The sequence below is a fragment of the Trachemys scripta genome, chromosome 1 (assembly GCF_013100865.1).
Source record: "Trachemys scripta elegans isolate TJP31775 chromosome 1, CAS_Tse_1.0, whole genome shotgun sequence".
Lineage (NCBI taxonomy): Eukaryota > Metazoa > Chordata > Testudines > Emydidae > Trachemys > Trachemys scripta.
In genome coordinates, this window is record NC_048298.1 from 100128441 (window position 1) to 100143968 (window position 15528).

The 15528-nt window shown below is 40.5% G+C and overlaps 1 protein-coding gene across 4 annotated transcripts in view; it reads left to right on the forward strand.

Annotated features, from left to right (window-relative positions):
• KIAA1549 (KIAA1549 ortholog) overlaps nt 1-15528 on the forward strand; it is a 202226-nt gene that overhangs the window by 100991 nt on the left and 85707 nt on the right. For all 4 annotated transcript variants that reach the window (XM_034779017.1, XM_034779036.1, XM_034779027.1 and 1 more), the window contains exons 3-5: nt 1107-1195; nt 13449-13626; nt 15081-15211. In XM_034779017.1, the coding sequence (XP_034634908.1) occupies nt 1107-1195; nt 13449-13626; nt 15081-15211 (398 nt within the window). The remainder of the gene's footprint in view (nt 1-1106; nt 1196-13448; nt 13627-15080; nt 15212-15528) is intronic.

Genomic DNA, 15528 nt, shown 5'->3' on the forward strand with positions numbered 1-15528 from the left:
AGATATTGGGATTGTTTATAAATGCCATAATTTTAAAATAAACTTTAGAACATGTGAAACTAAAGTCAGTTTTTCTAAATATCTTTAACATTTTATTTTGTCATGTGAAAATGAGCTATGTACCTGTATTTGGATTATTTTAGTTGGACTTGGTGTGGTTATGATCAGAAAAGTGACTTTGTTTGCTTAAAAAGAAAGTTGCTTTGTTACTGCCAAGCTAACTACAGTTGTGAAGGAGCCATATTTGATGTCAACCAACAAAAAATTTCCATTTAAGTTTTATGGTCAGAATGTGTGCGTTTGATGTATAAAATAGAAAACAGAGTTCAATTTTTTCCAGATATGAGGGTGAGTTGGCTGTGCTAGTGGTAAGAAAGATCGTGGGTTTTTTTTGGGGGGGGGACTTGTAAACAGAGCAGTTTTACTATACAAATATTTGATGGAGAATAAATACAAAATACCAAGATGCCATTTTACAGTTGTTTTCAATAATTGCTGTCATAATTTAAAGTGTGGTTATGGTTAGCAATGCACCTGTGAGTGTTTATAAAGTACCTTCTTATTCAACAGTCTGCCTCCATGTGTAATCAGTGCAGTGTTTGCTTGCTTTTTTTTTTTTAAACAAAAATAACATTGGTGGTTTTTTTAAAAAGCCTATTAGTAGTGTATATCCAACACAGTTATTGGACAGCAATTTGCATTCTATTCTGGCTTATGCATCATCTACAGAATTGTTAACTGTATTACAACAGCAGAATCTTTATTACAAGTGCTCAAATAAAAAAGAACACAGTTTGACTTTCAGATCCAGTTTGAATTTCTAGTCCATCTGTTACAAAGGTAATTGTTTTTACTAGCAGATGAACAAATTTGATATGGAAAAAGTTGAGAGAAAATAACCACAGAATCCATGAAGCTATTTATAGAGTCACTTTTTCAGGGTATAATTGCACTTCTGTCTGCATCTTATCCCTATGTCTTACGCCTTCAACACACTTGACCTCATTACCTGCTTTGTCTTGCATCAAAAAACTGAAAATGCAACATTGAACCAAAGCACCATAGATGAAGGTAAAATGAACTTACTGACTCTCGTTAATTTCCAGTGCTGGCCCGCAAAGCTGTGCTAGAAAATGTCAGTGATTCCATCAAAGAAGTGCTGAGAGTTCAGTTCAGGCGATCAGTAGAACTGGAGGTAAGTGGTACCAAATGTGTATGTTCTTTGCTTAGTATAATACTATAGTGTGGTGTGTTTTTGTTTTTAATTTTCCTGTATAAAATTACGATTAAAAACACAAAAACCTGGTGATTCTAAAGCACAGAGGAATTTTGTTTGAGGTTAAACAGGAATACTGTATACATAAAACATCTTTTCTTGCATTTTTAGTGCAAGTGTAACATGAATTGTTACTTATATTTTTAGAATGTGACAGATTTAGGGAAGTGCGCCTTTCTCTCTGGCTTGGAAAAGCAGTGCTCCCCCTCAGCTCACACTCTTTATTGGCTGCTGTGTTGAGCGCTGCCCCACCTGTTTCAATCCACTTTAACCCCTGCATAGATTAATATTGAAAGGTGAACTGAAAAGCTTATACCATCTGAAATATCAGTTCAGGGCCCTGTCTTTCTCCAGTGCCAGCTGATGACATCCCAAGCACTTAAGACAGGGAGCCTTCTCCATAGCTTGTGCTCGTTTATGTTTTAGTGATATCAGTGCTTGCAGGGGAAATGTGGAATCCTGAACTCAAGACTTGATAGGTCGAAGAACATAAGAAATAATTTTCAATTGTTAAATGTCATTTTTAAGTCTACAGATAGGTAAGTCTGGGATATTCAGTAGTGTTTTTCCCTCTCTCCTCTGTGATGATGAAGTTTGTGTTTTTGTTTGTTTTAAAGGCTTAGACCACCCTCCAGGTTGGGGCACAAATCAAGTTTGGGAATCGTAGGACCTTGAGAGGTCATCTAGTTCAGTAGTCCCCTGCACCCATGGCAGGACTAAGTATTATTTAGACCAGTGGTTCCCAAACTTGTTCTGCCGCTAGTGCAGGGAAAGCCCCTAGTAGGTTCGGCCAGTCGTGGCTCCCACTGGCCGCGGTTCGCGGCTCCAGGCTAATGGGAGCTGCTGGAAGCGGCGGCCAGTATGTCCCTCGGCCCACACTGCTTCCAGCAGCTCCCATTGGCCTGGAGCGGCAAACCGCGGCCAGTGGGAGCCGCGATCGGCCAAACCTGCGGATGCGGCAGGTACACAAACTGGCCCGGCCTGCCAGGGGCTTTCCCTGCACAAGCAGCGGAGCGAGTTTGGGAACCACTGATTTAGACAATCCCTGACAGGGGTTTGGAGATTTTTAAGAGCAGGTTAGACAATGATGGAGATTCCACAACCTCCCTTGGCAATTTATTTCAGTGCTTAACTACCTTCACAGTTAGGAAGTTTTTCCTAAAGTCCTTCTAAACCGCCCTTGCTGCAATTTAAGTCCGTTGCTTCTTGTCCTATCCTCAAAGATTAAGAAAAACAATTCTTCTCCCTCCTCCTTGTAATAACCTTTTATGTACTTGAAAATTGTTATCGTGTCCCCTCTCGGTCGTCTCTTCTCCAGGCTAAACAAACCCAGTTTTTTCAATCTTCCCTCATAGTTCATGTTTTCTAGACCTTTAATCATTTTTGTTGCTCTTGTCTGGACTTTCTCCAATTTCCCACATTTTTCCTGAAATGTGGTGCCCAGAACTGGACACAATACTCCAGTTGAGGCCTAATCAGCGCGGAGTAGAGCAGAAGAATTACTTTTTGTCATCTTTATATAACATTTCAACATAGTTCCCAAGGCTAAAAAATCAGTGTAAATTGGGACTTATATTAAAGGCTGCATTCAGCAAAAAGTACCCCTTTTAAAAAAATTCTTTGACAGACCCTAGAAGTAGTTTTTTGGGTGGCAAACGCAATGCTGACTTTACTCAGTGCACAATCAGATACTCTAAAATTTGAAATAATTACCATTGTTATGTAATGGTGGAAGAATCTGGCCCCTGAAGACTGAGCAAAGTTTAATTTACAATTTAATTGTTTACAAGGGTTTAATTGTATCTTTGTTCTTGGATGTTACATTTTGAGACTAACAGTAACTGACATAGTAATGCTAAGAGTAACTCTTTGGGGCCAGCTCAGTTTAGCATTTTGGGTGTATTTCTGTTTACCTTAAGAATTACTGGCTTAGCTTTCTTTCATTCTTAACTATTATTGTTGACTCTACTGAATATTTTGAAGACTATTCAAAACATCTGCTGTTTATTCTCAGTGTTGTTCATTCAACAAACCAAGTTTTATAAACAAAGAGCTTTTCTCTAGCTTTCTGTTAATTTGACCATAATAGTTCAGCACAGATGCAACATCTCATTCTGTGCAAGATTTCTTTTTTAATTTTCCCAGCTTTCCTGGGTGGCTGAAGGCTTGTCTTAACTGCCTAGTTATAAAATAAAATAAATGAATGGAGATATCCTATCTCCTAGAACTGGAAGGGACCTTGAAAGGTCATCGAGTCCAGCCTCCTGCCTTCGCTAGCAGGACCAAGTACTGATTTTGCCCCAGATTCTAAGTGGCCTCCTTAAGGATTGAACTCACAAGCCTGGGTTTAGCAGGCTAATGCTCAAACCACTGAGCTATCCCTCCCCCTAGGTTAACTTGAGTTATAACTCGTATGTTGCCCCTAACTTGATTCCCGTCCACATACACAAACCCTTAACTTGAGCGTAGTAGTGCTTGTAACTTGAGGTGCCTGGCCTGTTGGGGAGGGGGTAAGCTAAAGCTCAAGTTAACACAACTCTGTGTTAATCTGAGTGTAGATATCAGTTTAACTGCAATGAAGACGTAGCTTGAGGCACAAGAAGATCCAGCAGCTTGCCCCAAGGTCACAAAAGGAGTTAGTTACTCAGTTATGATTTGAATCTGGGATAATATTAACTCCCAAAGACTTCATGCTTTCCTTATAAACATTGTTTAAAGAGAAACTGGCCCTACAACTGTACAGATTTATATAGTCTAGCAAAGCCTCCCTTGATTGGACAAATCTCAAATGTGTTGACCGTCAAGTTTGTTGCAAGTGCAACCCATATGAAAGGTTTGTCTTTGCTGCAAAGTTATCTTGAGTTATAACTTAAGTGTTGTTCTGTCTACTCTCACAAATTTCTAGCTCGAGCACAGTGATGTTTTAAACTCAAGCTAGCTGGCCTGTCAGGGTATTGGTTGAAGAATGAGTGCTGCTGATGCTCAAGCTACTGCATGCTGCCTGGATGCAGATAGAGTCTGCTTGAGTGCTGACATGTCTCTAATGCTGTCCCAGAATTCTCCTTGGGACCTTTGTTGTGTTTACCGTCCTGCTCCCTGGTTCAGGACTGAAAGTTACCTCCAGTCAGTATAAATAGCCTGCTTTGGTTTTCAGACAGTGCCTTAGCACACAGCTTTATGCACCTGTTGCACTTCTTCAGACCAGATGGCATCTGGTAGAGCATGCTAAGCATGCATCTAGCTGGCCTGAGTCTGACACCCATGTTCTTGTGGACCCTGTGGCGTGAGGCCAGTCAGAATGGCTTCAGGACCAGAAATCAAGAGTCTTATAATGCTACCTCCAGTAAGCTCATTGAGGATGGGCTTCACTGGACTAGAGAAGATAAAATCCATGAAGAACCTGTACTGCCAGGCAAAGAACCACAAGCCCTAGCCTGATGACTCCCCTAGAATGTCCCCATTCTCCGAGGAGCTGCACTAGGTGCTCAGCAGTGTCCCAACCATGGAGCCTGAGTACACCCCAGACACCTCAAGGGCCCCCTGGAATGTGCATGGACTCAGGGGAGGAACTGGAGCCAGGGTCAGCACCAGCCACAGCAATCTCAGCTGAGGCAGAGCAGATGTTTGCCACGTCCACGCACAGCCAGTCTGACCTCATTCAGTACTTCTAGGACCTGTTTGGGGAGGAGATGGAGAAACAGACTGGGGAGAATGCAGCAGAGGAATCAGTGTCACCTCAGTTGGGTAAGGGAGTGAGTGATTTGCCCTCGTTATGGCTAGGGGGGATTATGACAACATAAGGGGGCTGTTGTTGCCTGTTTAGGACCAATCTCTATTACTATAGTGGGGGGCGTTGAGTGCTGGAGGGCAGGCTTTTATATTATACTGGTTTTAGGTTCACTTGAGGGGAAAGGGGAGAAATATCATCCCATTGGGCATGTACAGTCCAAGATGAATTCTGTGTGGGGGAACAAAATTTTAAACATGCAAGCAGTGATTTTTTTTGTGGTGCACACCCCTGCAGATATGCAAAGCCGTGGCTATTAATACAAGCCGAGCAATGGTCGCAAACACAGCAATGGGGGTGAGACAAGTATGGCTACAGAATGCATGTACCGAAATATGTTTTTTCTCACACTACCCTAGCATTATGTTTTTGGAGGCAGCCAAAGCTTTAAAAAAAACAATACACTAGCCTAGGAAATAAGTCCTTTGCATGGTCTTTGGCAGTATTAAATCCAGAGCACTTGCAAAGTCTCTTGGAAGTACAGGTCTGTGGTCTGGCTGCCAGAGTGGAAGGGGGTAGGTTGCAAAGGCACATCTGTGGTGGTTCTGTGTTACTGCCTCTAGTTTAGCATCCTGTTTATACTATCCCAGATTAGTTCACTAGTCTTCAGTCATCAGTCTGCCCATCACTCGCCAGATGATGAAACAGCTTCCTGGCATAGATGGGTGGTTATCTTCCAGAGTCTTGGAACACCTGTTCAGTGATTTCAGGGAGGTCACCTCTTCCATTGCCTGCACAACTTGAAATAACAGTACTGTCATGGAGTTAATGTTCTGTCATCCCAGGCCTGTCCCTCGCATACTTTCCCTTGCTGTGAAGTTAAAGGGGAGAAACTTTTCTTTTTTTCCCCTCTGGGCAGAAGAATAATGCATTGTTTTTCAGGACCCTCTGCCCCAGTGCAGGTGAGACATCCACGTAGGAGACCATTGACAGTGAACTCCAGGGTCCAGAACCTCTGAAGCAAAAGGAAAAGGATAAAGGACAACCTGCTGCACAGGGACTTTGTCCGTAGATGAGACTGCCTCTTTGAGCTCCTAGGGAGATGATAGAACAGGACTGGCAGAACCAGGCTGCAGCTGAGGGGATGCTGGAGAGGAAGAAGATGGCTGCAAACAACATCACCCATGATTGTACCATGAGGGAGCAGGACCATGAGGAGTAGAGGGATCTGTCTGAGCACATGCTGGGACTGATGGCCAGCAGGTTCCAGTACAGCTTGGGTCTGGACCCTGTCTAGGTCAGCCTCCTGCTGTTGCCTCCCCTCCACACTAACACATCCTGCAGCCAGTGACCTCTGCATAAGGGGTAACCCAGTCCATAGATGGGAGGGAGGGCACATGGTCAGCTGTACCCTGTGCACTCCACTTGGTGCAGGCACAGCAGAGTAACATCAAGTACTCTGACGATATGCGTTTTTGTTACACGGGATGTGGTATTGCACCCCCTGTGCACTTGACTGCCTTCTGACAGCTGCACTGGCAGTGTTACTCTTTCAATAAAATCTTTTGCTGTACAGTCCCTTGGTGTGTAAGTACTTTGAGAACAAGACAGAGAGGAACTGTATTGAACTGCTTTGAGTGCAGGGGACTGGACTAAATGGCCTAGTGAGGTCCCTTCCAGTCCTACGCTTCTATGATTTTAATACTCTCACAGCTTGACAATACATATACAAGCACATGATTCTCATATAGGTGCAGTCCATTACAGTAACTGCTTACCTATCTTATTTTCACCTTCCAAACCAAGGAGTCCGTTACTTCCCTATCTCTTCCAGGCCCAACCTTAGCTGATGCACATTCTGGTTACCTATATCAGACTTGTTAAGCAGCGCAATCATTGCCCCAGTCATGCCCAAAGTATTCCCTCTTAACCTCACATATGTTGTACAGAACACAACGTACCCCAATGACATGAATGGCATTATAGAAGCTGCAGTCTAAATGGTTTTGTAGGCAACATTATCTGACCTTCAGTCAGCCAAATGTACCACCATCCTGCAGCTGCACATGGTATAATTGAACCTTCTGCCAGATGTCCTCACATCGGGACAGGGCTTTATGAGCCAGGGCAATAGAGGATAAGCTGGTTTCCCAAAATAACAGAGGACACAGACATCATATTGATATCCCACTGGGTGGGAATAAAGTCCCCGCTTGTCAAATTTCAAAAAGGCAGAATCTCCGGAATGCACTGGCATCATGCTCCCTGGCCGTGCATCCCATGAAGTTGCATGTGAACCTCCCTCTGCGGTCAGCCAAGGATTGGCTGAACAATGGAATAGTATGCTTTCTGGTTTATGTAGTCATGCGGTCCTTGTGGAGCATGCAGATAATGGGCACATTTGTACCACCAATGATGCCAGCACAGTCCAGGTAGCCAATTTGCCTGAAGACAGCTATTATTTCATGAACATTTCCAGTCTTCACCAAACTATAATTCACTAAAGCTATAATTGCTTTGCAAACCTCCATCACCACAGCACTGATGGTTGACTTCCTGATGCCAAACTGATTAGCCACTGACCTGCATCAGTCTGGGGTCGCCAGCTTCCAGAGAGCAATAACAACACACTTCCATACTAGTATGGCCTGTCTCATCTGCTTATCCTGCCTTTAAAGTGCTGGGAAAAGCTCTTCACACAGCTCCAGGAAGGTGGTGAAAGTTCTGTGTCCGCTGCTGGTCATCCTAGGTCTGCATTACATTGCAGTCTCACCACTTGGTGCTTTGGAACAGCTGGTCAGCATAGAGAGAGTTCTCAGGTACGACAGTTGTGACATTGTGCAGTCTATATGGTTTTATAAAAATTTAATAATAAGTGAATATAATGTAACAGAAATATGCTTCATGCAAAATGTCTCTTGTAAGGTATCATTACAAAGCTTATAATCTACTGAGTGTGATCATCCTATTTGTATAAATGTATCACTCTTGTACCTGAAACTAAAAATATAAAATATAACTCTGAGGGCCTATTGTAATTATGCGAAGTGTGGGCCATTAAAGATGGTTTGGAATCTTGATGACTCCCATTAACTAGGACCCTTGTCTGCAAATGGCTGTGTTTTACCTGTAAGTCTTCCTGTATATGTGTGTGCTGGCAAGTGGGTAATGAAGTCTTGCAGTGACATGTGATCATGTCACCTGAACTGGAATCCATCTTTAACCTGGTGCTTTTCCAGTGAGGGGCGGTAGGAACCCAGAGGGACAAAGGGTTCCTGCCTTATGCAAAAGATATATAAAGGGGTGGAACAGAACAAGAGAGAGAGAGAAGAGCCATCATGAAGAATCTTAGCTACCACCTGAGCTAGAACAAGAGCTGTACCAGGGGAAAGAATTGTGCCCATGCCTGGAAGGTGTCCAGTCTGAGGAAAAAAACTTACTAAAACATCTCTGATGGTGAGATTATCTGTATTCAGTTTGATTAGACATAGATTTGCGCATTTTATTTTTATTTTGCTTGGTGACTTACTTTGTTCTGTCTGTTACTTCTTGGAACCACTTAAATCCTACTTTCTGTATTTAATAAAATCACTTTTTACTTATTAACTAACTCAGAGTATGTATTAATACCTGGGGGAGCAAACAACTGTGCATATCTCTCTATCAGTGTTATAGAGGGCGAACAATTTATGAGTTTACCCTGCATAAGCTTTATACAGGGTAAAACGGATTTATTTGGGTTTAGACCTCATTGGCAGTTGGGCATCTGAGTGCTAAAGACAAGCACACTTCTGTGAGCTGCTTTCAGGTAGACCTGCAGCTTTGGGGCAAGTAATTCAGATTCTGGGTCTTTGTTGGAGCAGATGGGGACTTATATAGGCTCCTATTAACCCCCACCCCCTATCCTGTTTTTTGCCACAGTTGCTATCTGGTAACCTTACACCTGCGTGCATGCAATAATTCTAGTATAGCTAGAGTTACCTTTGCAGTGTGGTTACTGTCCCCCAAGGTAGGCTAGCTCAAGTGGAGAAACTCAAATGTTGTAACTTGAGTTAACTCTGAAGTGAAGACCTATCTTAAGAATGTGGATCGTTGTCGCCATCTGGTAGCTGGTCCACATAAGAGGTTTATGAGTTTCTGCTACATTATTTAGTCCTATGGTTTAAATGGTAGAAGTTCATCATTTTAACTGTCAAGGTCCTGGATTCAAATCCCTCTGTTAGCCTAAGCAATTGGTTTTACAAGGCTCCTCTACCTTCCTGGGCTTTTTCAAGAAGGATAGTGATGTGGATTAAAGGGATATGGTATGGCTTGTTAAGGGTGGCTATCTAGGCTTCTGGTAAGCTCTTTAGTCGGATTATTTATTTTTGCTAATTGTGAATAGTTATGACTGGCAACTACTACTATTTGTTTATATACTTTGTTTATATACATATATATTTATGTATATTAATAGTCTGTGTAGCTTAGAATCGGCGTTTCTGGAGTAGATCTGCAGAATAAACAATTTTGAAATGAAATGTCCTTTCTCTTCTCCATTTAGACGAATCCAGTGATTCCAAACTATGGGCCATATCCTTATCTGGTGTAAGTCTGTATGGCTGAATTGAAGTCAAAGGTTCACTTCAGTGGACGTACACTGATTTACACTAGCTGAGAACTGGTCCTGTATGTTTCGGTAATATGAGAAACTTCTGCTGACATGGTGATGTCAACTGCAATAAAACCAAACATATTGCGAAATATTTGTAAGATGACCGGAGTAAACATTTGATATCCTGTCCCTTTATGATTTTTCTCTTTCAAATTCATTCCTTTCATGTCCACTATTGCCATGCAGAGCTCCTGATAGGATATATTGGCCCTAAGGCTGCTGGGAGTCAGCTCTTATAAATAATGGAGCTAGTCTTCTGAGCCTTGGTTCATCATTTGCAAATTCTTTCTAGTCAAAGGCAGAGAACATCTCTGTAGAATAAGTCATGCTTATGTTGCACTAGAAGAGTACTATCATATGTGTTTTCTCTTAGTGACGCATTGGGGGTGGCTGTTTTTAACTGCATAAAGCTGAAGCATTCTTGCTTCCCTAGCCTACCAGAATAAAATTTCATGTCAGTAATGGAATAATGCCAAGGTTGTTAGGCTTTAAAATTAACAGCTGTCCAATATAGTAACTGTATTAATGACTGCAGTCATGCAGCTTCCTAAACAGATTCTTCCTTGGTGCTTAACTTAACCAAGCAAACAAATCTGACTTCTTTTTTTTTGGCAACAGTATCTTGAACTGTTTTATGTATAGTACAACTTGAGGTAAATGAGTGCATTTTGTTTTTAATATTTCTTTTTTTACATCTCCTATTATAGCTACAGGTGTTTCATTTTTACAGGGTGATGCACAGTAAAATAGGCGACAGTTTTGTTAAATTTAGCATAGTAGCAAGGTATCCTTTACAAAAATAAAATGTTTGGCCGCAATTTGATGTAACTGCTGCTCAGCTGAAATATGAACAAATGTTAATCTTAAACAGGAATTGACAATGCTTTCTTTCAACTTTTGCAATCTGAATTCAAGAGAATCTGTCAACTCTGTGCTGCATAGGGCTTATGAGACTAGTTGATCAGTTCTGATTCCATCCTATGGAAGGCCGTATACAAATACACATTAGTCAGGTCATTATAGTATTTATTTATGTTTTAAGACTTCTCCTTATCCTGTTAGTGATTTAGGCCAAAATTTTCAAACCTGGCTGTCTAAAGTTGGGCACCTAAATGATAGGCATCTAAATAAAAGTGGCCTTGTTTTTCGGAGGTGCTCTTGTGCCTCCCATTAATTTCAGTGAGATTTGTGCTTGTCATTTCTGAAATTTAGGCTGTTTTTGTTTAGGTGCCTAAATATGGTTTGAAAATGTCGCCTTTAGGACGTTAAGCTGTACATCCTCGCACACGCAATAATTCAAAACATAAAAAGCTTTGCATTTCACTTTTAACACCTACTGGCCTTAGTAAGAGACCTTTGGGAAATCAAATGCTTTCTAGGGATACTTTTTATTATCGGACACTTGGTACGATGGGTGGTGGTGGTGAAGCATACTACTTAGACTTTTGTCTTGGGCCTGTAATGGATCTCCTCTCACTACCTTCCTCCAACTCACACTTCTCAAAATCTTTCAAATTATTTTTCTTTTGGATTTATTTCCACCTCCTGCTATGATGAAGCACAAAAATGGACTCATTTGGTGTGTATTGACTGTTCAGACTAAATACTTTATGAAAAATTTGAGGGAGTTTAGAGGATAACAATTTTTTTCTTCGCTGACCACTGAAGTGTCAGACTAGAGTACATCAGTATCAGTGCGAGCTATGCTGGGCTGTTCTCCTTCTGCATGTTTTACTTTAGAAAATGCCAAATAATTGCAGTTGCAGGATTGAAAATTCTGTTTCCTCTTTTTTTCTTGCCTGCCTTCTTTTGTAGGTAATAGACAACATTTCTCTGGCATTCCTTCCCCATTTCACGAACTGAAGCTGCTGAAAACATTTCTTCTTGAGATAAAAGGGTAAACTTCAGGCAAAATGGGTTGAAGTATCTGTTTATATTGAACTAATTTGACTGCTACAGGTCTGGATCCATTTACAATAAAACCTGACGGCAGCACACTTTTGGCATCTAATTACAAGGAATATAGGGAGATCTGTATGTCTTGAGACTATTTTTTCCCTTGATACTTGAGGTGGTTTCTTGCTGGGTTTTTTTTTTATCTTTTTTTAATACATCTTGCTCATTTTGTTTATCAAAAAGAAGAAAAAGCTGTCTATTGTGTCCTCTGAAAATTAATTTCTATTAATTTGTGCTTCCATAGAGATGTCAATAAGAGACGCATAGCGCTGTGTGCTCTTCCACAAAGTTAATCCTCAGCTTCAAATCCTTCAGGGTCTCTCCTCATTTGGGCAAGGTCTAGAGAGAGCTGGTGTCTCCCTCTGTAAAGATGTGGAAGTGTACCTGAAGTCTTAGGGCTCTGGTCTTGGCTTTTTGTGTAGAAAGTGTGTCACAATGTGATCATGTGTGATAGATGGAGGGAACTAGGAGTGTGAAGAAGCAGCCGGGAAGTAGGTGTGTTGATTGGGTTAGGGGAAACTTCCTCTTGGAGAAAGAAACACTGTAAAATACTCAAATTAAATCCTTCACCTTGTTTTTGTTTTTGATAATGTTGTACGGATATACAAAAGTGCCTGCTTTGAAACCTTCGCTTGGTTTTATAGTAAATCCTCTATTTAGATGCTTATCTGTTATGTGATGGCTAGAGAGCTTCAGAATAGACGGCTTAACGCTAGAATTATCTTCTGAAAGGAATAGCAGGAGATATATGAATTGTGGGAAGCTCCTATTGGTGGTAGCTGTGCTGAAATAAGGGGGAGGAGTGTCTTCTGGGAAAAAAAAGTGTATGTATATGTACACACACAAAATTGTATTATATTTATAAACTATATTGTGTGTATATTGCTTCCTGCATAACACACAAACACACAGAGTCAATGGGATGTATACACTATCATATGTGTGTCCAGTATACAAGAAGCCATGCTGGTGATCCAGTAAGTAGCCCGTTGTTGGTTTGGAATCTATAGTGTCCCCAAACATTGTGTAGAGGGCGAGATATTGTGCTGCCAGAGATGATACATAAAACTGAAGTCCTGACCACTTTGTGGCCATTTAAATTCCCATCATACTTTTTGCAAAAGCAAAGATGAATGTACTGAACCAGTGGCTCTCAACCTTTCCAGATTACTGTATCCCTTTCACAAGTCTGATTTATCTTGCGTACCCCCCAAGTTTCACCTCACTTAAAAACTAAACTTACTTACAAAATCAAACCTAAAAATACAAAAGTGTCACAGCACACTATTCATGACAGATTGCTTGCTTTCTCATTTTTACCATATAATTATAAAATAAATCGATTGGAATATAAATTTGTACTTACATTTCAATAGAGCAGTATGAACAAGTCATTGTCTGTATGAAATTTTAGTTTGTAATGACTTCGTTAGTACGTAGCCTGTTGTAAAACTAGGCAAATATCTAGATGAGTTGATGTACTCCCTGGAAAATCTCTGCGTACCCCTAGGGGTACACATAACCCTGGTTGAGAACCATTGTACTGTACAACTTCTAATTGGGCCAGCTTAGCAAAGGGAAGATTCTCTTGTGATTACTCCACTGAAGTGGGAGTCTCCAGATAAAGGTTCTATTCCCAGCTCTCTGACTTCGTGTACTTCTCTTTCCTCAGCTGTAAAATTAAGATAATATTTTCCTACCTGTTAGGGATGCGTTACTTAATTTATTCATGTTGGTAAACTGCTTCTATTTCACAGTCCATCTAATGATCTTGAGGTGTGAAGTATTGTTGCCAATATTGATGCTGATAATTTTATTTAATTTCTTTTCCATAGGTTTATAAAATTTCCCCAAAATTCTCTTTCTTGGTGACATCAGGTCCTTTTGTTTACACGGCAATAGCTGTCATAAATGTGCTTATGAACAGCAGCCTTCTCCGTGGTCAGGCCCCTGTCATCCTGTCACTACAGCCTTCTTTCACCATGCCAGATTCCAGGTTCCAAGTTCACACAGGTGAGTTTTTGTTACTGTGCTTCACACTGTAGAGAGGGGGAGAAATAACTTAGTATTGAAACAGACTTTGATCTGGAAGAAGGATGGTCTTGTGATTAATATACAAGATGGGGAATCAAAAGATTTAGGCTTTACTCTTGTGAGGCTTAATTCATGCATATTAACAAAGTGCTTTGAGATCTTTGGATGGAAAATGCTATATACATTGAAAATATTGCTATGACTGTTGTTTCTTTAATTAGTTGAAAAACTTTTACTTGGCAAGAGGTGAACGCAATGTTCTGTTCTACTCCCTACTTTGTGTTATAGCTGATGATGTCTCTAACAAAGTCAGTGTAGGGAGTTTGCATTTTTTTAACCGTGCTTTAAGAGTTAACAGTTTTATCACGGTGCAAAACTCCAGATCTTTCTTCATCCTCACTGACCACTTACCATTTGCAAACCATTGCAGGGGAAATACAGAACCCTGAATAAGAGTCTTGGCAGGTACATAAAAGAGAAACTTCTTTTGTTCTCCAGTATTTTGCTTTTAATATTAAGGCATATTTAATTATTTATTCATATATGTCTGAAAATTATTTTTGAATTTAAAGTTTGTTTAGAATGTTTAATTATTTTGCTTATAATTTAATTTTAAAAACTCATTTTAAAAAGACCTTTTTATATTCACGTGGATTTACATTCATGATGTGGGAGACTGGTGCTGTCAATCTGACACCTTTCACTAGCATTGTGCATGCTAATTAAGCACTGGTGAAAGGTGCCAGAATGACAACACTAGAGAGTGAAGTTCTTATTATATATTTAAGCATTTCGCTTTCAAGTGCTGTTGCACCTTTCACCAGTGCTTAATTAGTGTGTGCATGTGTACACACATGCACGCACACATTATATATAATGTATGCATGCTTATTAAGTGCTGTTGAAAAGTGCCAGACTGGTATCAATGGATGCCTGGTAGACCAAAGTTGGAGTCTTTCAACCAAACTTATACTAGACTTCACCATCAGCCTACAAAGAAGATTGCTGCTGGTCTTCTTTTTAAAGATTTTTCATAAAAAAGTCTTGGATAATTCAGGGATTCCAGAGCTTCAGATGACTGACTCAGTATTAGAGACAGTTTGTGTTTGTGTACAGCTGGGGATCTTTCAGTAGCCTGTAATAGGAAGTGGATTTTTTTTTTTTTTGGCTGCAGAATCTCTTGACAGAAAGTGAGCCTTATTGTCACATCAGATTTTATTGACAAGAAAACCTTCTACATCGATACAGAACAGTTTCTGCAGTAATTAATTTCTTGAGCTGCACTATTTGGACTTTCAGCTGCCATGAGTGCAGTTGGGATTTAATGGAAAACTGATTCATTTATGGAGGGGGAGGGTTCCCTGCTTCCCCACTTTCTCCCTTCAGTGCAAATACTGCACTCAGTAGGAATAACACATACCCTTTACCTCCAGTACTTCAGTTTGTGCCTCGAAACGTTGATACTGGCTTCTGTAACTTCAGCCAGCGCATTGAAAAAGGGCTGACAATGGCATTCCTGGAGGTGAGAAAACATCACCAGGATATCTACAACTTCACAGTGCAGGTAAGAATGCTAGCATGCTCTGAGAAAAAAGAAGTTCACTGTACTCTGTATCACACATTTTGAATGGGTAATCTAACGGTGGGTTTATATTGAGGATAACTAATAGATTTTAAGATTTTTGGGTTCCATGGCTCATCAATGTTTACACCTGTGCCATGTGCTATTATCTGACCTTTAGATCTGGAAAGTGATGAGTCTTTATTGGATATTGTACCTAATAAAGGGGCTTAAAACTCACTAGCTATAAACTCTAAATCTAATTAATAAGACATGCTGCCTTTTTTTCCTGAAAGTTTATGTATTCTAGCTTTGTTCTA